Here is a 21,906-nt window from a genome sequence, read left to right as displayed (position 1 = left end):
ACAGAAGGCACAAGAAAAACTCAGGCTGCCCTTACAGGCATTCGAGGCTGGTCCCTCGCCCTCAGTGTCATCTGTAAATCTGGTGGGTAGGTGGGTCGATGATCAAGGGAATTACTTCCTGAGCTGCTGAGGGGCTACAGGGGTGGATGGCAAAGGTTTGTCTGTCCCCGCAGGCTGTGAGCCAAGAGGGCGGGTATTTGAGGGTCAAGGACTGTGGGTCTCAGGACACCATTCCTACCTCCTGTCCAGCCTATTTCCTCTCAGAGCCAGGCATCGAGATCTCCCTATGAAGTAGATACTATTTTCATCTTACAGATAAGAAAACAAACACTCAGGTAAGAGATGTGTCACAGGTGAGCCCCACTCTCGAAGCGCGCCTAAGATCGTCTTCCTCCGCCTGGCCACAGTGCCTGGTCCAACCTCCAGCGGCGGCACAAAAGCCTCCAGATCTCTCGCCAAACCTGCGCAGTGGGGTGGACTCTAGGGAATTCGGGACCAGGACGTTCCTGAGCTGTCCGAGCCAGGGCCGCCGTCTCTGCCTCCCTGAGGCCGGTACCCTCCCTCCGGACTCGGCAAAGCGCACCTACCTCCCACGCTAAGTGCAAACCTAGCCTGCCGCCCTGGGAACTACAACGCCCATGAGCCTTCGGGGCGTGGTGCATTATGGGACGCCCCACGTCGTTCTCCAGCGCCGCCAGAGAGAACTGCGTCGCCTGCCTCGGCCCGCCAGGTCCAAGTGCGTTATAGACAGCTTGTCCATCCTTCCCCGCCCGCGAGATACCAGCACCTTCCATGACGTCTCTGTCCTGTGCCCGGAAGTCGGCGGAGATGACCATGAAAACTGGTGGCTAGAGGGGCCCACACTTTCCCTCCCAGCCCTCACTTCCGCCGGAAGTGGCCTCCGGTCTCAAGTGCCCTTTCCTTGTTGCACGCGCTGGCCCCGGCTGCTTGGGGTGCGAGTACAACCACCATGGCGGCCGCCACCCTGCTGCGCGCGCCTCTCTTCAGCGGTGAGGGGGCGAGGAGGGCGATAGCAGCCTGGGGTCACGTGGGTGTCTGCGAGAGTGGCCGGGCTTGGACCCGCGTCCTGACTCCAAGCCTCTGCCCCGGCAGGTCTCGGCGCCGGCCCAACCCCGCTACTGCAGGGTCTATTGCGGCCGCTGAAGGTCCCAGCACTGTCCCACTTGTGTCGCGGCCTGGCCGTGGAGGCCAAGAAGACCTATGTGCGCGACAAGCCCCATGTGAACGTGGGTACCATCGGCCATGTGGACCACGGCAAGACCACACTGACCGCTGCCATCACTAAAAGTAAGCGGGGTTGGGGTTGGGGCGTCCAGCAGCATCTGCTTTGCTGGCGGGGTCTGGAGCCAGGGAGATGGGGCCAGCAGAGTGGCTGCTGGAGGTGCTTCGTGTGGCCACAGGAGCCAGAACTCGGGCGGGCGGTGGGTTGGAAGATGCGGGAGACAGATTTCCACTAAACTTGAAGAACTTTGTAATGCATAAATTGGGGACCCGGAATAGCCTCCTCCTAGCCCTCGCCAGTGCCTTGTGCACTGTGCAGAGGCTTTACCCTAGGGAAGTCGCACGGCTTGACCTTGAGGCCCTTTAACGTTTCTTTCCGACCCGAAGTTACCTCTGCTGGAGGAGTTGAGGGAGCTTTATTCTCCCAATTGTCCTTTGTTTAGGTGAGAAGGGCCCAGGGGTGTAGCTCGAGCCCTGCCTCTATCTCTGGAACTTTAGCTGAAAGGTGTGTTTTCTCTTCCCTCCGTTAGTTTTAGCTGAGGGAGGTGGAGCCAAGTTTAAGAAATATGAGGAGATTGACAATGCCCCGGAGGAGCGAGCCCGTGGTATCACAATCAATGCGGCACATGTGGAGTACAGCACTGCTGCCCGCCACTATGCCCACACAGACTGTCCGGGTCACGCAGATTACGTTAAGGTGAGAGAGTTGCTGGGGACATGGCCAGGAGCTGCCTTCTGTCAGGAAAAATGTTAGACTTGTGGGGAGGAGATTAAGATAATCAATTAAAGATGTATGAGTTTGGGGTCATGGATTTGTGGGCATTGCCGGTCATAGTGAATGGTAACATGGTAGCTGAGAAAAGTGGTTCCTAACTGTTGTGCTTGGCTAGATGGATGTGGAGCTGAGGTGGTTGTTGAACTAGGCTTTTCTTCTGCTCCCTCTACCAGAATATGATCACAGGCACCGCTCCCCTCGACGGCTGCATCCTGGTGGTGGCAGCCAATGATGGCCCCATGCCCCAGACCCGAGAGCACTTACTGCTGGCCAAGCAGGTATTCAGAGCCTGGGTCGGGATGGAGAGAGAAGAGTGGGGAGTTGGGCCGCTCAAGGCAGCATCTCTGTCTCTTTCCCATCTGTAGATTGGAGTAGAACATGTTGTGGTGTATGTGAATAAGGCAGATGCTGTCCAGGACTCTGAGATGGTGGAGCTAGTTGAGCTGGAGATCCGGGAACTACTCACTGAGTTTGGCTACAAAGGGGAGGAGACCCCTGTCATCGTAGGCTCTGCCCTCTGTGCCCTCGAGGTGAAGATGGGGTCAGGCGAGGGCTGCTGCTGGCAGAGGATGGGGTTGGATGGGCATCCAGAGCTCAGCTCTGAGTCTGGGGAGTGGCTCTTGGTAAGTAAGTGGAGCAGAATGGAAATTTCAGAGTCCTGTCATCTCCACCCATAGCAACGTGACCCTGAGCTAGGCGTGAAGTCTGTGCAGAAGCTGCTGGACGCTGTGGACACCTACATCCCAGTGCCTACCAGGGACCTGGAGAAGCCTTTCTTGCTGCCTGTAGAGTCAGTTTACTCTATCCCTGGTGAGGACCGTGCTCATTGGCATTCTCTCCCCCTAGCAATAGCCTTAGCCAGGGTCCCTGATGTCCTGTCCTGTTTTCTCCCAGGCCGGGGCACCGTGGTGACAGGTACACTAGAGCGTGGCATTTTGAAAAAGGGAGACGAGTGTGAGTTCCTGGGACACAGCAAGAACATTCGCACGGTGGTGACAGGTATAGGAAAGAAGCCTTGGCACCCAGGGGCTGGCTCCAGGGTCACCTCTCCCCTTGCAGATCCCTCGGGTCTTCTTGCTCCCCCAGATCTTCCTCTCTTGTCTCTTCCTCCTAGGCATTGAGATGTTCCACAAGAGCCTAGAGAGGGCAGAGGCAGGTGACAACCTTGGGGCCCTGGTCCGAGGCTTGAAGCGGGAGGACTTGAGGCGAGGCCTGGTCATGGCCAAGCCAGGTACCATCCAACCTCACCAGAAAGTGGAGGCACAGGTGAGGGCTCCAGGTGATGGTGGGCAGGGCTGAGGCAAACTGTCCCCTGCAGAGAGGCAGTGCTTCCAGCCAAGCCCAGCTCTACGCTCTTTTTCAGGTTTACATCCTCAGCAAGGAGGAAGGTGGCCGTCACAAGCCCTTTGTATCCCACTTCATGCCCGTCATGTTCTCCCTGACTTGGGACATGGCCTGTCGTGTCATTTTGCCTCCAGGGAAGGTACGGTGGGTACAGGAAAGGTGACAGAGTAGAAGGGGCACTTATGATTTTAGCTCTGCCTCACTTACGGTTCCCCAGATGTGACAGTGTGGGTGGCTTTCCCTTGGTCAGGCTGGAGAGAGGCTGGCTAATGATGTAGATGAAGCTAGTGATGGAAGGGTGTGGACCAGTGGATTTAGGGGGTGAGTCTTCCAGTATCCCTTGGGCTGAAGCAGGTTAAAGACTTAGCTATACTAGCATTTACCCACAGAAAGATTTCCCAGAAAATGAAGGTGGTTCCTGTTGGCAGTTTGACTCTATACAAGGGCTCAGAGAAGTCCTGTGACTAAGAAACCTGCATAACTCTCTATTTCCTCAATATTTTTTCTCAAGAATGTACCTTATCACTGATCACCGGTCCTTTTCCGCCTTTGCATATGCCGTTTGCGTCTGCCTCACAGCTGGGATGAGGCTATCCCCAGAAAGAATCGCCCTGTTGCATTTTCCCCTAAGTTTTAACCTCCTTGATAGTCAGCAAACTGTTGGAGTGAAGGCACCCTGAAGGCCATGTGTGTTCCCTGTCTCTGCTCCCTCCAGGAGCTTGCCATGCCTGGGGAGGATCTAAAGCTCAGCCTAATCTTGCGGCAGCCAATGATCTTAGAAAAAGGCCAGCGTTTCACCCTGCGAGATGGCAACCGGACCATCGGCACCGGTCTTGTCACTGACACGCCAACCATGACTGAGGAGGACAAGAACATCAAGTGGAGTTGAGTCTGGACCTCTGCTCAGGCTCTCTTGTGTTCAGGGCTGCACTGGTCAGTGTTCTCTCCTTCTGGTGCCCCCCCTTCCCAGGGCACAGGCTGCAACCCAGCATAGTGCAGCTAGACTGACACTTTCCCTGGTCAGAAGGGGCCACATGGCCTGCCAGGTGAGGTAGGTCAATAAACTGTTCCGTGAATAGTAAACTAGTGGGTGTGTCTGGTGTCCTTTGTGTAAGGTGGAGAGGACTGAGGAGTATAAAAAGTGGAGCTGAAGCCCAGGACAGAAGAGCTTGTGAGATATCCTGAGAGTTCATCTCTGTCTTATAGGCTGGAAAAGCTCCTGTCTTCATAAAGCTGTCAGCACTGCTGTGACACTTGAGAAAGGCAGAGAAGCCAAAGGAGAAAGCCAGTTTAGTGAGCTTTGTATAATTGCCTAGCAAAATGCTACAGTAGGATATTGCTGGACATCCTACTGGGCATTAGTGGGAAAGGATTTGGTTATCACTTGGAGTCAGCATGGGCTCAGCTCAGATGCCAAACCCACCTCATTTCCTCTCTCTTACTAGGCTGTTAATGTCTACGTACCCTTGTTTAAGCTGATAATGTGGACTGTATCTTTCTTCTGAACTAGCACATAAGAAGTACTTAATAAATAGATAATCTGTGTGCTTAATGGGTAATCACCACTGTGTCACCAATTCCAAATACAGGAGTGAGAAGTTACAGACTGAAGGTCTCATTTTCAGCATTTACTGGGATTTAAAATTAAGAAAAGGGCTGTCTTTTAAATATGCAGGGAGTGAAATGCTGAGTAGATTTTTAAAGACTTGAAATGACTGGCCAGGATGCTGACCCCAAACAAAAAAGGTAATGTTTGGCAAGGATTAATGGACACTGCTTTCACTCTTGGATCCTGACAGAGGAGTATACTCAGGACAGACAACCCACTGACAAGCAGCCCAGAGACAGGATGCTCTTGAGCCCAATCTGAGAGCTGTTTTGAGAAATTCAGAATCTGACCTGTGACTGCAGAGCAGAGGCAAACAGTAGGCTCGAGGGAAGGACGTAAGGAAGAACTTCACGGAAAAGTGTCGTCCAACAACAGATTTGTTTTACCCTCCAGTGTCCAAGGTCGGGGAGATGCCTGACTGCATGAAGGCTAAACTCCCTTCCAACTTTGAGATTTCTGCAGTCCTTCCAGAAAGCATCAAAAGTAACACCTGCAATTATCTCTCTCACCGTATTAAGGACCTGTCTCTCCATTTCCACTTGAAACATCCTGAGCCTAGTTGAAAGGTTCCCTGCACCTGCCTCTTCCATCACTGCCCCCCAACCCCAATTGACGTCCCCGAAGAGAGCTCTTCCACTTAGAATCCCAAACTCACCCCTTTTTAGCTGTCAATTGGCTGCTGTAGATAATCCCTTTTCTCACCTCTTTATGTACTTCTCCCCTTCTTCCCCTAGCCCAGGCCTACCAATTACCAGGTCTCAGATTCACAGCCTAGGAATTCTTCCCCAACATCTAACCTTCACGGTTCCTGCCCTGGTCTCAGCCAATTTTCTGTGGCTTTGATCTGAAAAACCTGTACCTACCATGGAACACCAGTCGCATCCTCACAGTCCTCTAAGGGTGAAATTATCTCCATTTTATAGGTAAGGCCAGGTCACAGAATAAGAATTCCAAACTGCTGCCATGGTGGTGGGGGGGAACCCTCCTCTGAAGTTTGTTTTTATTTCTGCATCCCATGCTTGGCTCTTTTGTCCTGTCCATAATCCCGTTTAATTCCTGCTCCCTTAACCTGGCTCCTCAACCCAGCCCTCTCCCGTCTTCTCCCACTAGTAGCTTCCTCTTCATAGCTCTCACCCAACACGTTTCAGCTGTGCACCATTCAGGCCTTTACCTTCAGTAGCCAAGAACACTAAAGCAATTTTCAGTATAGAGGTAGAGATCATTCATGAAGCGCTTATATTAGAAATGAAAACTTAGGGGCCAGCCCCATGGCCCAGTGGTTAAGTTCTCGTGCTCCACTTCGGCGGCCCAGGGTTTCACTGGTTCAGATCCTTGACGTGGACATGGCACCACTCATCAAGCCGTGCTGAGGCAGCGTCCCACATGCCACAACTAGGAGGCACAACTGAAAAAATATATATACAACTATGTACGGGGGAGATTTGGGGAGAAAAAGCAGGGGGGAAAAAACACTTAATATCACACCTCAAGATGAGGCCAATTTTGAGGTGAGAAAACAGTGCCTGGGAGGTTGGGTGACTTGTGCAGCAGTCAGAGCCAGAAGGGCAGCACCTGTGGACCGTGCTGCCACCCTGCCCCATCTTGGGAACCACACAAGACTGCCAGCTAAGATCTTACTCTATTCTCCAAAGAAGAAATTACAGGCAGGTTAAGTTAGTTTAAAATTTTATTTTTTTAATTTTTTTTTTAAATATTTTTATGTAATAAAAAGTAAAAGTCCTTGTCCAACCATCCTTGTGGGGCATCTGTCTGTCTCTCAGGCAGGTCACTCAAGTTAATGGGGAAGAAAGAACAGGGGGCCCAAGTCTGAGGTTATAAATAATAGAAAATAAAAGATCTTCTGTCTCCAGTGGGGAATAGATGAGGATGGGAGGGCAAGATAGGGTGTGGATGGGCAGGGCCAGAGCAGGAATCCCCCCACCCCCACTGGACCCTGGCCCTGCCCACTTTGAGGCCCCTCCCATTCAAGGTGCTTGGCAGGAATTCCCCAGCTCCCCTGGGGAAAAGGGGCGGTGGGGGGCTGGGACTGGTCCGAGCTGCTGGGGGAAGAGACATAGATCACTCTTCCCTCCACTCATGGAGGTCTCAGGTCGCGGCCAGGACAATCTTCAGTTCCCCGGGGGGTGGAAGGGGAGCTGCTGGGAGGGATGAGATTGAACTGGTTGGAGGGGAAAGAGAAGAGAGCAGGAGCATTAGAACCCAAGCAGCTGTCCCTTCCTCCAATGCCATCCAGCGTGGGGTGTGGGGGAGTGTCTGGGTGGAGCGGCTTCCTCAAGGTGTCTCATGGGGCTGTCAGAGCACAGATCAATCGCTGTTTCCCAGTGAGCCAGAGCCCTTACTCGTGTGCCCAGCTCAGCCCCCCACACCCCAGCCTGGCCCTGTCTGCTGCGCTGACCTTACCTCGGCTAAGTCAGGAGACAGTCGGGGTCACTGAGAGCTGGGGAGGCAGTGGGGAGGGGGGCTGCTGGATCACAACTGAGCGAGGACGGAGGGAAGCAAAGGACAGAGCCAGGAGCAAGCCCCTGGCGGCGGCGACTGTGGCTTCTGCCCACCCTACATACTTCACAGACAGGTGCAGGTCGGCGGGCGCCCTGTGGGACAGCCCTGCCTCCAAGACCCCTCACTCCCCACCCAGAACCCGTGCATCCTGCCCCACCTGCAGCCCATCAGCTCTTCCATGCCAAATTCCCCCAGCTAACGAGAACTCACGAATCCTGTCATCGGCTCCTCCTGGAAATCCAGGCGCCTGGCCAGGCTGCTCACCTTGGGGGTGTCCGATGTAGGGGTAGGGTGAGGGTGTGGAAGCTGAGAGTGCAGGCACCCCACTCTGGGGCACCGCGCCTTGGGGGGGGCCCCCATGGCTCTGGGGTGGGTGCAGCAGCATCACCTGGGGCGGGTGGGGAGCCCCAGGGTGAGGGGGCGGGGCTGCTGTGATTCCAGTTTGGACATGGGCCTGCAGAGAACAGAAAGCAGCTGGGAGCATCACAGAAGCCTCACAAGGGCTCTGAGTATCCTAACATCAGGAGCACTAAGTAAGGGTGGCACCAGGAATTCAGGAAAGAGGAAGTAGGTCCCTTGGGTTCTTACCTGGGTAACGTGGGCCATGTTGGTGAAGCCGTGGGGCAGCTGCTGGTGGGGATGGATGGCATACACAGCGGCTGGTTGGGGGAAGCTGCTCTGAGGGGACTGGGCAGAAGGCCCCGGTGGCAGAGAAGGCGGTGTGCCTGTCAGGGCCCCTGGGTGGTACAGATTCTGCTGTGGCTGTCCACTGCCCAGGTGTGGGGCCTGCCCCGCCTGGTGCTGTTAGGGGGAGGGGAAGGGTGAGTACCACCCACTTCTCCAGTACCCAGGCCTACCGCCTGCTGATTGACCCCTGATCCTCCCCACTAGGAAATGACCCCGAGCTCTATCCCTCTCTTCCAGCAACCCGTTCCTGCCCCAACCACTCGGATCCCACATAGCAGGCACCTGGACGGGACTGGGGGCCGCATGCTGGGACTGCGGCTGGCTCCCAGTAGGTGTGGTGGCCGGCTGCGGCTGGTGGGCATGGAGCTGCGTGGCATGGTGTGGATAGGACTGGTGAACAGTGGCTACAGCAGGAAAGAGGGAGAATCAACGCTGAGCACACCAAAGGGGGCTGAGGAGCACAGCCTGAAGGGGAGGCCTGAAGAGAACTCACCATAAAGGGCTTGGGGAGTGGGCTGCTCTGCAGAAGGGTACTGAGGGGTGGAGGACGACACAATGGCCTGGGGATGACTCCCTGACGTCAGCATGCGTGGGCTGCCTTGAAGCATGGGGGCAAACACCGGCTGGAGGAGCAAGGAGAGGAGCAGTTGACATAGCAGAGGACTTGAGAGGCATTCCCTGCTGCCCAATAACCTTTGCACAGCACTACTCTGGCCTTGTCATACTTACCTTGTTTAACATTCACAATAATCCTACCAAGTACATGCTGTTTTAAACAATCTACACTTCACAGAAAGAGAAAAAAAACCACTAAGGCTCAGGTGTTCAGTACCTTGCTACAGCCCTAGCAGAGCCAGGACTGACACAACCAGCCCAGGACACTGCCTGCCTCTCACCCAGCTCGAGTCTAGGAGGTGGAAAAGATGGGGTCCCTAGCAGGGGCTCAGTACCCCGACTTCCCTCCTGTGCCTCAGTCACCTGTGAAGGATAGTGGGCCATGGGCTGCATCATGGCGGGCTGGCCTGGGAACTGCTGTGGGTTGTATGGGATGTAGGAAGAGTAAGGTGTGGCAGCCACCAGAGGTGGGCCAGCAGCGGCAGCGGCCTGCATCATCGGAGGGGCTGAAGCTGGCTGGTGTTGGTCCGAGCGCTGTGGGGGCAGGGAGCCTGGGGGTGGGGAAAAATAGCACCGAGCTCAAGCTCCATCTGCCAGAAGTAGCTGGGCAGCCCTAGTGACTGAGCCTCCCAACCCTGCTCACCTTTTGCTCCCCGGTACTTGCCCTGCTGTCCAGGCACTGAGTTGGATACAGGATATGGATACATCTGAGGTGCCTAAGGACAAGAACACGGTTGACGCTGAATGACCTGTTTATAAATGCCTAGAACAGGCCTGACTTGGCCCCTTGGCGAGCCCAACCAAACCTCTTACCCTGGGCCCATTCAGTCTCCTCTCTTACCTGAACAGCTGGTCCCATGTGGATCGGAGGTATGTAGGAAATGTACTGGGGGCTATAGAGCCCACTCTGGCCTGCTGTCAGCACCGGGATGGAGGGAGTTGAATGAGTCCGGGGCCCTGGAGAAGTTGGGGTACTGGTGGATTTATTCTGTAAGAGACAAAGGAGGACAGGTATAAAATATTTTATGATTTTTGTATCCCCGCTCCCACACCTACTAAACAGCAACAGCATTCATGAAATGCATGTGAAATGAAACATTCTATGCTTTATCTTGGTTAAGCCTCACATTAAACCCTCTGAGATGGGCATTCTCACATTACAGGTGAGGAAACTGAGGCAGAGAGCTTAAATGGCTTATCCAAAATCACCAAGCTTATAAGTACAGGGGTTCAAGCCAAGTCAGTGAAATGAAACCTATGCTCATAACTACCCCACTCACATACTCTCTGAGCCAAATACTAAGTCCCAGGAAGGAACTCATAACTGCTTGTCAGACACATCAGGATCCCTTGCCACCCAAGCCTGAGACTTGTCTCTTTTCCCCAAACCAGTCCAGCTGCTGCTATCCCTACACACTTACACAGTGTCTCCTCTCACTGCCTGACAGTTAGACGCTCCCCCGTCCTGTGCTCTATTAACCCGCTCCCAAGTCTCCCTCAAGGAAACCAAAGTCCACATTCTCCCATCCCATCTCACCACAGACAGCAGAGGCTTTGTGGGATTGAACTCCTTGGCATTGGGGTTCAAGGTTGACTTCTTGACTTGTCTAAGAGAGAAAAATAAATAAATCTTCATGGCTTGCCCCTTATCTCCCCTGACACCGAACCCAGCTCCCCACCTCACTCACTCAGCAACAGGGCCCTCATCCTTGTCATCTCCCTTGATGAGGCCCACTGGGGGGCTGCCAGTTTGGCTTGGGCAAGGCGGCGGGGGCTGCTCTGCCCCCTCAGTGCCTCCTGCTGGCGGCAGGGGTGCTTTGTCCTCTTTATCCAATGCAGACTCTGTCTTGGAGACTGGGGACCCTATGGGCTCTGAATTCAGTAGACCGTCAACCTCCTTCTCCTTCCCTTTGGCCTCCTCCTTTAAGATCCGGGGAGGAAAAGGATCCAGGCTGGTCTCAGGGGAGCTACTAGGCTGAAGCTGGAAAGAGAGAAGCACACACACGGTATTGTCCAGTCCAGACCCTGGGCCCTGCTGCTTTCATCCTTGCTTGCTCTTATCTCTTCTATCCCCCCTAGTCCTGTGCCTCTCCTATAAGGCCCCCAACATCCCACTTTATCCTAGCTCGTTCCCACACTTCTCTCACCTTAAACTGGGCCCCAAACTTTCTCAGTTCCTCCAGTTGAAAGCGTTTCTGTTCACTCTGAAGGCCAGGGACTATGAGAAACAGTGAAAAAAGAAGAAAACACACATTTCTTTTCTTGAAGGTAGCTACAGAGTGCCAGTAGCCCAAAGGACAAAGAAACCAAGGAAAAAAGACAAACTCTTGGGAATCCTCTAAGAAAAATTAGGATCAAAGAGCTGATACATATTGTCTATTTGTACATTTCAACAACTTTCCTACTGAAATGCTCTCCTAATCAAAGAGGCATCAGACCTCACCAGGAAAAAACAATCCTCACCTTTCCCAGCTATCCGGGACAGCTCCTGGGACTCCAGAGTTCTCCCAGGTTCCTTGGTTGGAAGTTCTTTTACTGAACAAGAAGAGAGAGACACCTACAGGTCCCTCTGTCCAGAACTACACTTCGCATTGTCCACAGCCCTCAACCATCTGGCTCTTACCATCTGTGGGGGCCAGTGAGATCTTTGGAGAAGCGGGGGAAATGGAGCCTACTCCAGGATCAACTGATGATGTCACAGGGATGGAAGCTGAAGAAGTTGGTACTGCTGAGCCAATGGGAGGCTCAGGACAGGAAGCTGAGATTGGGGCAGGGGCAGCCGACTTGGGAGAGCGTGGTGGGTACATTCGGCTCACTGGAAAAAGAGAGAGAGCTGTACAATGATTACTGCTGGTCAATAAGCAAAGGGCATACGCAACTTACTAGAAACACCAAGAAAATTTATCTACTTCTTTACACACACAGTCACAAACCTAAGTGCCTAAAAGGGCAAGGCAAGTAACCTAAGCAGGTAAAATGGCCTCATGGGCACCATGAAAGACTGGAATGCTTAAAGGGGCAGTCACAATTCACTTCCAGCCAACTAGAGCTATGCAGCAAGACATGTTCAGTGTTGGCAGAACTTTCTGTATTTCAAAATAAACTGGTAATTTTCTAGGATATCTCCTGTTTTAAAATGTTGGCAGTTAATTTAAAGACACCTGCCAGTCAGACACAATCCATGGATTACGACGTTGGGATTTCTGCATGAAAGAACATGAAACATTCTTTTCTCAAAAGCATAAATCCAAACCCCCCAAAACATCTTTCATATCTTGAAACCCTCTCCCACTGCAGCATTCCAACAACTGACATATTTACATCCCTCTACACATTTATATCCATTTCTTCATATAACACTGCTGAAATTTTACCTGCAGGAGGAGATGGAACAGAAGCTTCTGCAGAAGGCCTACTGCTGGGTGAAGACAGAGTCTTGGCACCTCTCAGAGGCCGCTGTGCCTTAGGGGACATGCGGGAAGGGCCTATTTTTTTTTAAAGATAGAGGAAAAAAGGCAGAGTACCTGCTATTACATTATCACCAATGCATAATTCTTCCAACCCACCTAAACCCTTTCAATTATCCTTCTCTTCTCCTTACCGTCCCCTTTCCCACCCTCTCAAGTCTGTTTCATAACTCACTCACCTCCATTGATACCACGTGTCTCAGAACCTGGGCCAGGGTTGCTATTGTCAAGATGGTGAGGGCCACGAGGCGGCAAAGAGCTAAGGCCAGGTCGGCCGCCCCGGGAACTACTGCATCGAACGCCTCCCCGGGGACCTTCCCGAACTCTCTGGGGTAGAGGGATATACTTTCCCTCCCTAGGGGGAGAGGGGTCAAATAAGGTTAAGAAGCCACAAAACCCACACATTTTGGCAAGATGACACCCTTCCTTCCAAAGTCCACTTCCCGTCCCAACACACACACCATGCCTAGCTGATGCTTCACAATTCTACCACTCCTGACCTCTGAGAAGGGTCGTATCACATTGTAATTCAAGGTGCAGCTTTTACAAGATACAGATCATCACGTACAGTTTGATTTCATTTTCATAAAGGGAAAAATAAGCATATATATATATATATATATATATATATATATATATATATGGATGCATATGCAGAGGAAAAAATAATAAAGATATCAAAACTCTGAAAATTTTTCTTCTAAATCCCTAAGCTTTACCCTTGTTACCTCAGGTAAATTAGTTACCTGCTCTGGCCTTTAATCTTCTAAACCTAAAAACTGGGACTAAGTATGTTTTAATCTACATCTTACATGGCTGTGAGGCTTAAACAAGGGCGTACAAAGCTCTTGGCTGAATTCCAGGCCCACAGGGTGAGCCCCAATCAGACAGAGGCTGCTCCCAGCAATTACCTAGATGCCAAGCTGGGGCTCTCTCGTCCTGAACCCTGCCGCTGGACCGCACTGTGCTTCTCCTCTTCAGTGCGCCCATCATCGTTCTCCATGGCAATCCGCAGGCGGTACTGAGGGCTCGATTCAATCTCTCGAGCCAACTGGGCCGCTCGTAGCTCCCGCTGACGAAACTCTTCTGAGTTGTCCTTCTCTAAGGGCACCCTGAGAGGACCACCACCATCCCAGTCCAAGGGGGAAAAAGGAAAAATATTTCTATCAGTTCTATCACCAGCGCAGGCATGCGAGTTTTTAACCCCTTCAACAACTCAGCATATATTTAATGGGCATCCACTGAATCCCAGGCAGAGCAGAAAAACATCTCTGAATATGAGAACACTTGGACACGTATGTAAGTATGTTTTAAGTTCTAGAGAAAAACTATGGACAGAATGACAAGAAAGCAGCTAATTCTACCCGAGATGGCCTGGAATCAAGATTAAGAGAAAACCTTTGAGAGAACAGTTCACAAGGCAGTCAGGAGTAAGCAGAGGGCAAGCTGTATCCCCAGAAAAGCATGAACAAACGCTATGTTCCACCTAGACATCTGCCTTCTTTTGGTGACCCCATGCCCCAAACTGTACCAACTGAGAAGTACCAAGACACTCACGTATAAGAAGAGAGACTGCTGTCATAGGTAGTCTTTACACCATAGTTTTCCTCATTGAACTTGAACATTTCATTGGGATCCCATCCATTGGACTAGGAACAGAAGAGGGAGACTATTTTAAAACCCAGCAAGGAGGGGCTGGCCCCATGGCCAAGTGGTTGAGTTTGTGCACTCTGCTTCGGTGGCCCAGGGTTTCGCCAGCTCGGATCCTGGGCACAGACATGGCACTGCTTATCAAGCCACGCTGAGCTGGCATCCCACACAACAGAACTAGAAGGATCTTTACAACCAGAGTACACAACTACGTACTGGCAGGTTTTGGGGAGGAGAAAAAGAAAAAAGACTGGCAACGAATGTTAACTCTGGGCCCATCTTTGAAAAAAAAGAAAGAAAGAAAACCCAGCAAGGAAAACGATGACCAATTATCATTCTCCTCCATCAAGTTGAAACACTTAAAAATCTGACCAAACCAAGAGTGGAAAAATAGAACATGCCTGGTAGGAATATCAAATAATACTACTGACTGCAGCACAAATTGGCAATAACTACTAAAACCAAAGTCTTAAGACCAAACAAGTTCATTTCCAGATTTGCATCCCAGAGAAATTCTGGCGTATGTGCCTGGGGATATGCTTTCTAAAAATTCAATAAGGCACTATTTTTAATAGCTAAACAATAGCAACAAAACACCAACTAGTAAAGGGATAAATACAACCTGATGTGTATACACGTGTATGTATATAAATAGAACAGTACACAATACTTAAAAGGAGTAAAAACTAGATCTATGTATGAAAATGCAAAAATTCACAAACAAAAACTCAGAAAAGTAAATTCTTAGGCAAATCAAACATACCAAAATAATAATGCATTCACTCATGAAGAAATTTTAAGTGATTCAAAGTAGCTGTTTTGGGGACAGGAAATGGGCCTACATGGTACTCAAACTAGTCTCTAATTTTGTTAAATTGAAAAAACAAACAAACAAACAAAAATCAATTTGAAGCAAATGTTAATAGCTGAAAATCACAGATGGTGTGCAGAGAATATATATTTTTGTTTTGTTATTTTCTGTACCTTTCCATCTGGAATCTGACTACCACCAACAGGTAACAGTACAAGATCCAACACTCACCCACCACCGCCCCCTTAGAACTCTTGGTTCTAAGAATGAGAACAACCCACACTCCGGCAGCAAAGCTGCCCAGCTCTCAGGTTCTCAGGGAAGGAGACTGTACCATGTCAGACTCGAGGTCGTAGTCATCGCTGTTGCTGTCACCCCCCTCCCAGCGCTGAAGCACCTTCTCTTTGTGCTCCCCATTCACCTTCGAGTTCATGGCAATGGCTGAATCAGTGAACTTGTCTGTGGGGGCAGAGTTGAAGATAACACGTCAGGTGATATCTCACAGCCTTATTTCCGACATCCCTCACCCCCTACACGTAGATCAGGAGCAAAGAAAAGTTTATGTGTGTCAGGGTTGAGGGGGTGGCGTGGGTGAGTACAGCATAAAAAGCTTCATCTTATGAGTTCAAAAGGAGCAAGGAGTTGTTGAAAACAAATCAAGAAAAATATGAAGAACCACAACATAGGCTGGAATTCATCCCACTGTATCTCAGACATCAAGACATATTCTCAAGAAGGAAAATCCAGCCAACTTCCTTAGGAAAAACTAAGACGGTAAAGGGGCAAAACCAAAAAACAAAACTTAAGTCCTCATGTAACTGCTCTCTGCCCTCTACTCAGAGTGGGTCTGACATAACAGCCTGGCACAGTACCTTTAGTAGCATAATTGAAGTCAACATTTCGGAAGTGGACAAGCATGACATCACTTGGCTTAAACACCATGGTGTCCACAATGTCTTCCCGACGAGGGCCACCTACTGGCTCAGATGCTTTCCGGTGCACAGCGTCTACTGCTAGTTCAAACTATAAAAGTCCCATTTCCCAACACCCAAGGGTCAGTATCAAGAAATTTGGAGGCAAAAAAAGGCTATTTTTCTCTTACCCTTTCTAAACTTTTCCCAACATCACATTCTCATGTACACTGTCTTCTCAACATCAGTCACAGGACTTAGCAAAAGTCTCAAGTTCAAAATTGTACATTTTTAAATTTAAGCATTCTAACTTTAAAGTACCCAGCCCTCAAATTTCATGCCTTTTACTGCTTGCAGCACCACTCCAGCACAGGCCTAAAGAAACGAGTAACAGCCACAGTGTTCTCCAACACCACTCAATTCACATCTTCAATGAGCCTATTTCATTCTCCTCCTCCTCCTTCCATGCAACTCCCAAGATAAGCTAACTTGAATACACTGACCTTTGAGCTCAAAGTCTTGAAGATACCTTCATAGGTGGCACCATTCTTCACCTTTACATCACAGGTGGAGCCCTGGGAGAGTGGGGAAAATCAGAGCGTCTTCAGCAAACTGATGCATTACATTCCTCAAACAACCTAGGGGTTAGGTACCCACTTACCACAACAGCTGTAAGGAAATGCAGCATTCTGGAATTGTTGTAGACACCCTCAAACACCTGTCAGTAACACAGGAGAGAGAAATAAAGGAACAGTCAGGCAACATCTCACCTCCTTCTAGATACCCACACTCCACTCACACCCACCTTAGATGTGCTGGGCCCCCTTCCCTTCTGAGCACCTGTGCCTATTTCTGCACCTACTCTGTCCTATATTCCCACATACACACTTTCAGGTCTCTGTACCTCAGAAGAGGAAAAAAGCACTCACCGGTGACTGTGGGGGTCCCTTTCCTGTGCTTTGTCCCCTATAAGAGAAACAAGAAACTAGTAATTTAAATATGTTCAATTCCTTTCATGTGATACCATGTAAAGATGCTGGTTTAGACCAAAAACCAATTAACCAACAAGATTTTCAAACTCTCACCTTACAGAGGAAGAAACGTGCAGGCATTAAAAGCTAGTAAACACATTTCCTCCAAATCCGAGTAAAACAGACCTCAATCAACAACCGTTGTCAATTGCTTTAAGAACCAATTCAACACAATCTTCTCACTTTCTCCAAGGGACCAGGGCTACATGCTTCCAACAGACCAATACTACAGTATTCGGTAACCAATAAATCAGCCCAGATGTAAAGGTGGAAAAGCTCAGGGAGCGCAGAGTCGGAACTACCTAGCTCAGACACACAAACCTCTCACAGAGAAAAGACCATCATTTTCAGTAGCCCTATGCCCCAAACCCTGGGAGGAGAGTCCTCCCTCTACAACCCACCCTCTCAACTTCTTTACTCATTCAGTCTGCTACCCACTCTGGGAGGGGTCATCGATCGCCCGGTAACCCTACTCCTCGCTGGCTGATGTAACCAGCGGTTGAGGAGGGCGACGAGGGGGCCGTTGGCGGGGCTGGGGGACAGCGCAGCCGCAAAAGCCATCCACCGGGAGGCCTCGCCCGATCTGAGCCTGCGCACTAAAGCCCACGGGCCTCTTGAAAACCTCCCCTCCCGCGATCAGAACCCAATGCGCCTGCGTGTACCACCGCTCTCAATTCTATTAACCCACACACAGAAGAAACTGAGCTGGGTGTCCACCACGCCTCCGCGACCACTAGGCAAACCCTTCCATGCACACTTCCAGCCCTTCTATATTTTCCCGGGGCTCGCGAAAGCCCGGCTCATAAGAGAGCATCAGCGCGCACGTACGGGAAGAGCGCGCGCGCGCTGGAGGTTACCGACCCGCAGTCCTTCCAGTTGTCCCTCCTTCCGTCCCCCCGCCCAGCCCGCTCCCTTCCTACTGGTCAGACTGGGAAGGGGGAGGTAGCAACCCGCTCCCAAGTCCCTCCCTCCCCATTGGCCAAACTGTGGCCCGCGCGCCCCCCTCCATTGGCTACGGCCGGAGACCCCTTCCAGCAGCTGACTCCCCATTGGCTGAAGCGGGGGACCGCGAGACCCTTCGCGGTAATGGAGCCAGGACCCCGATCACCTCTTTGCCCCCCCAACTCCTCGCTCCAAGGGCGCTGACGGGATGCGCCCCGCCTCCCCTTAAGGCCTGGGCCCGAGTCCTAACTAGGCTCTGAGAACTGAGCACGGCCCTTAAGTGCCCGGGTGGCCGCCCCGGGCCCCGGTCCCTCCGACCTGTTAGGACCTGAGGGGGCCCACCCCCAGCTTCACGGGAAGTTCCCCCACTCCCCTTGGCGCCCCTCAAAGGGAGCCAGGCTAGGGGCCCGCCTCGCGCAGTGTACCAAGCTCCCGGCCGCCGGGCCGGAACCGAGCCGCCGCCGCCGCCCTGCAGCCTCGGCTCCAGCGCCCGGAAACCCATCCTTCCTCACCTGGCGCTGCCGATGGCCGCTGCCCCTGGCCTCTCCTGATGCTGCTGCTGCGGCGGCGGTGGTGGCGGCGCCAAGATGCTCTCGGCTCCCCGGCGGAGCCCGCTCCCGGCAACGGCTGCAGGCCCCAGGCAGGGGGAAGCAGCCGCGGGAGGCCCTGGGGGAGCCGAGGTGGAGGCCAGGGGCCCCGGGAGGCCGCCGTTGGGAGGGCTGGTGCCTCCGGGAGGCCGGCGGGCCACGGCCTGTTGCGTGGGGGGCGGCTGCTGGGGCTGGGAGGTCTGTTGTGGCGGCTGAGGCTTCAACATGATGGCAGCGTCCGGAAGGGGAATTAGGGGGAAGGGTGGGAGGGAGGAGGCCGGGGCTAGGCCCCCGCCGGGGAGCGCGGGAAGCGAGGGGGATTGGGAAGCCGGCGACCCGCCGTTGGCGGGCGGGGGGAGCCCCGGGGTGTCGGGGGTGGATAGAGAAGACCGCGGCGTGAAGAAGCGCCGCGAGGCGGAAGGGGAGGGGGTCTCGCGGGCCGGAGGAAAGCGAGAGGGCGCGAGCCGGCCTGGCGCGCGTGCGCGTCGCCGGGGAGAGGGGAGGGGGAGGAACGCGCGGGCGGGAGCTCCGAAGGGGGAGGGGCGGGGAGGAGGGAGCGGCGGCGGGAGATGTCCGCGCGCACCGGGGCGGTTAGCACCGGGCGGGAGGGGAGAAAAAAAGAAAGGTGAATCTCGCGCCCCTAGTCTTTGCAGTGGGGAAGGAGCAGCGCGGGCGTTCACGCGCGCCGAGAATTTACGGTCCCTAAATCTCAAATAGCTCTAGAGGCTGACGGCCGCGGTCGCCTCACAATGAGCGTGTGAAGCGCTAGGGGAGGAGCCGAAGACGCAGAGAGGAAGGAAGAACCGGTCGCCCCGCCTACGCCGCCGGCGTAGCATCGGGATACCTCCGCAGTAGTGTGAGATGTCCGGCCGTATCGTGCATTTCTTCCGCCATTTGGGAGCCCGTGGGCGGAGTCTAAATGCAAAAAAATCCCGGGATTAGATTAGTGTTCGCGCCTCCCAACCTGGTGGTATGTTTCCTGTGGGCCCTACTGTTGACGTTATCTGCTTTGAATAAAATAAAAGACTGATGGAGATTAATCAGTTTGAGCGTGCTGATCTTTTCAGATAAATCTATGTCTAATCCTAAATTATTTTAAAGTTAAATGGTTTTACACCTAAATGATTTCTCCGTGCCGTAGGATGAACCCTTAAACTGTAGTAACAGAATAACTGAAGGCCAAAGCTCCTAGCAGTACAAAATCCTCCACCCAACTCTGCAATAAAGCCAGCCTTCATTCATTCAAAATTAGGTGGGCATTAGGACATTAGGCTAGGTGCTTTGGATCCAACTATAATTAAACCACTTCCTGCCCTTACGGAGTTCAAGCTAGTGGTAGATTCAGAAAATTCGATTAGGTGAAGCACAGGGCACTATGAGAGCACATAGGAGTGACACCTAATCCAGCATGGGTTGATGTATTTCTAGGCAGGGAGAATAAGATGTGACAAGCTAAGAAAATTTTGGCATGGCTGGAGCATACATTTAAAGAGAGAGGAGGTTAAAAAAAAGAGACTAGAGAGGTGAGTAACCTGGGAACAGATTTTAAAGAGACTTGGACATTATCCTCAAAGCATTGGGGAGCCTTTTACAGATAAATGAAGAGATCAGATTTGCATTTTTAAAGGATTACTCTTTGCAACTTGGAAAATAGAGTGGAGCAGTGGTGGGTCTGTAGTCTTAATTCCAGTGAAACTTTCAATATCTCAATCTCTCTTGACTCCAGCCATTAGCATTGGAATTCTTCCCTACCCCTCTCCCCCAAACACACACACACAGCTGGCTAAAAGTCTGCCATACTCTTTTGGAAGTATTCCTTCACCCCTGCCTCATTCCTAGCTTCAAGTGTGTTAGGTTTCCTTCCTGCGTGCTTAACCAGCACAGTACTCCACTTTATTCTAAGAACTCCCTTAATTCTGTCTTCCTGCTAGTGTCAGCTCCCTAAGGGTTGGGATCTTACTGCTCCTTCTGCAGTACTTAGCACAATGCAGACAGTCAGTTAAATACTTGTGTAGTGAAGGATCCAAGTGGTATTTTAAACACCATGTCTCCTGGATGCCTAAATAACATAGTCCAGCTTTTGCTTAGCATTACCTGCACCACCAGGTGCCATGCCACCTCTCCAGCCTCATTATGGGCACTCCATCTCCCCCACCCCACATCCTGTTCCCACACGCAAATTCTGAGTTTTAGCCCTGTTAAACTCCTATTTCCACAACATCCCTTGCCCTTGTTCAACGCTTCCTTTACACGTGCTGTTTTTTCACCTACGGTCTCATTCTATTTATTTATTTATTTATTTATTTATTTATTTTTGAGGAAGATTAGCCCTGAGCTAACATCCACCACCAATATTCCTCTTTTTGCATGTGAGCTGCCACCACAGCATGGCCATAGACAAGTGGTGTAGGTCCATGCCCAGGAACCAAACCTGGGCTGCCAAAGTGGAGCATGCCAAATTTAACCACTAGGCCATGGGGGCTGGCCCTGGAATGTTGTGTCATCATATGCAATTTAGAAATTATGTCACTGTGATTTGATACGGAATGATTTCCAGGATATAGTGTTAAGTGAAGAAAGCAAAGTTCAAGAGTATAAACTATGCTACCTTTTGTGCAAGGAAGAAGGAAAAATAAGAAAACACAGGGGCCAGCCCTGGTAGCCTAGTCATTAATTTTGGCATGCTCTACTTCCACAGCCCAGGTTCAGTTCCCACATGCGGACCTACACCACTCCTCTGTCAGTGGCCGTGCTGTGGCAGCGGCTTACACACAAAAAGAGGAAGATTGGCAGTGGATGTTAGCTCAGGGCGAATCTTCCTCAGCAAAATAAAATAAAATAAATGTGTCTGCGAATTTTTGCAAAGAAAAACACAAGAAAGATAAACCAAAACGTAAAAAAAATTGGTTACCTATGAGGGGTAGGGAAATGAAGTTTCCTTGGCTGTTGGATGATAGTCTTGTAGAAGGAGGCACAGAGCTCTGCCAGGAGCAGGGAGACACTTCCTCAGGTATACCTTTGCAAGTCATATCAGTGGTCAACATATTCAAGAAATTAAATCTACAGAGATGGGGGTTCCTAAAATCTGAATACACACGTAAATGAACCCAACTCTGTTTTAGATGAATAAAGATAACCTACTGAAGGGGAGAAAATAAAACTAATTTAAGTAACTTTCAAGCACCCTCCATCTAAAGCAAAAACAACTGCAAACAAATCTTGAATTCTTCTTAGCAGGTTTGCTATTATGGTAAAGGCGTGGCAATTCTGAAATGATTTTGGGTGTATTGTAGGATTGAGCACATGAGTAAATATATAGATATTGTTGGGGCCAGTGTTGTCACTGGGGAAGCAGAGAGAAGCAAATGTGGAATGCGAGAAGTGAGCAAAAACTGCGTAAGATTGGATCGGAATGGGAAATATCAGTATAAAATATATGGAGAGATAGATAGATAAATTTACACATCCTTAATTCCCAGATCTTGCCTTCTAGATATCATTCCATGAAAAGGACCCCAGGTTCCTTGAAGAAAGGGCTGATTCTAGCCTGGGCAGGAGCAAGGAAGGTACCAGATGAGCTTGGAACATTTTCTTGTGCCAGAAAATAAAAGTACTAAAAAGAAATTATAAGGGCATCAAAGAGACACAGGAGCCAGCTTGAAGAAGCCAAATCTGGCACAATTTAAGCATCAAGATAAGTAAGGATAGTAATAGG

General features: G+C 51.1%; 2 protein-coding genes and 1 long non-coding RNA gene across 35 annotated transcripts; 2 read left to right on the top strand and 1 right to left on the bottom strand.

The window, feature by feature from the left end:
- TUFM (Tu translation elongation factor, mitochondrial) lies at nucleotides 1–4,447 on the top strand. The gene is made up of 10 exons (XM_008537886.2): nucleotides 1–1,010; nucleotides 1,114–1,308; nucleotides 1,773–1,939; nucleotides 2,191–2,295; nucleotides 2,383–2,547; nucleotides 2,695–2,827; nucleotides 2,912–3,016; nucleotides 3,132–3,283; nucleotides 3,381–3,500; nucleotides 4,077–4,447. Exons 1-10 carry the CDS (start codon nucleotides 971–973, stop codon nucleotides 4,248–4,250), a joined length of 1,356 nt encoding a protein of 451 aa, XP_008536108.1. The 5' UTR covers nucleotides 1–970; the 3' UTR covers nucleotides 4,251–4,447.
- Nucleotides 4,448–5,160: 713 nt separating this feature from the next.
- Nucleotides 5,161–8,582, top strand: LOC139074886 (uncharacterized). The gene is made up of 3 exons (XR_011524787.1): nucleotides 5,161–5,371; nucleotides 5,705–5,893; nucleotides 8,415–8,582. It is a non-coding gene; the product is annotated as an uncharacterized lncRNA (long non-coding RNA).
- Nucleotides 6,640–18,978, bottom strand: ATXN2L (ataxin 2 like). 33 transcript variants are annotated; one of them, XM_070568169.1, is made up of 24 exons: nucleotides 18,117–18,978; nucleotides 16,561–16,597; nucleotides 16,293–16,349; nucleotides 16,135–16,206; nucleotides 15,593–15,743; nucleotides 15,055–15,179; nucleotides 13,817–13,908; nucleotides 13,171–13,371; nucleotides 12,439–12,614; nucleotides 12,167–12,277; nucleotides 11,416–11,607; nucleotides 11,256–11,327; nucleotides 10,940–11,010; nucleotides 10,481–10,773; nucleotides 10,330–10,399; nucleotides 9,634–9,780; nucleotides 9,436–9,508; nucleotides 9,156–9,343; nucleotides 8,671–8,800; nucleotides 8,460–8,581; nucleotides 8,079–8,291; nucleotides 7,755–7,944; nucleotides 7,392–7,428; nucleotides 6,640–7,149 (listed from the first exon to the last, which is right to left on the bottom strand). In XM_070568169.1, the coding sequence occupies exons 1-23, from the start codon at nucleotides 18,416–18,418 to the stop codon at nucleotides 7,397–7,399; spliced, it is 3,117 nt and encodes a 1,038-aa protein (XP_070424270.1). In that variant the 5' UTR covers nucleotides 18,419–18,978; the 3' UTR covers nucleotides 6,640–7,149; nucleotides 7,392–7,396. The 33 variants fall into 33 exon arrangements, 32 of the variants coding, with proteins under 32 accessions (XP_070424270.1, XP_070424271.1, XP_070424269.1 ...); XM_070568170.1 differs by having other exon boundaries at nucleotides 6,640–7,126; XM_070568168.1 differs by having other exon boundaries at nucleotides 11,416–11,625; nucleotides 18,117–18,826.
- Nucleotides 18,979–21,906: the final 2,928 nt, after the last annotated feature.

The sequence above is a fragment of the Equus przewalskii genome, chromosome 12, assembly GCF_037783145.1.
Source record: "Equus przewalskii isolate Varuska chromosome 12, EquPr2, whole genome shotgun sequence".
Lineage (NCBI taxonomy): Eukaryota > Metazoa > Chordata > Mammalia > Perissodactyla > Equidae > Equus > Equus przewalskii.
The sequence above is the reverse complement of the archived record's forward strand: the minus strand, read 5'-3'. Positions and strand labels throughout refer to the sequence as shown.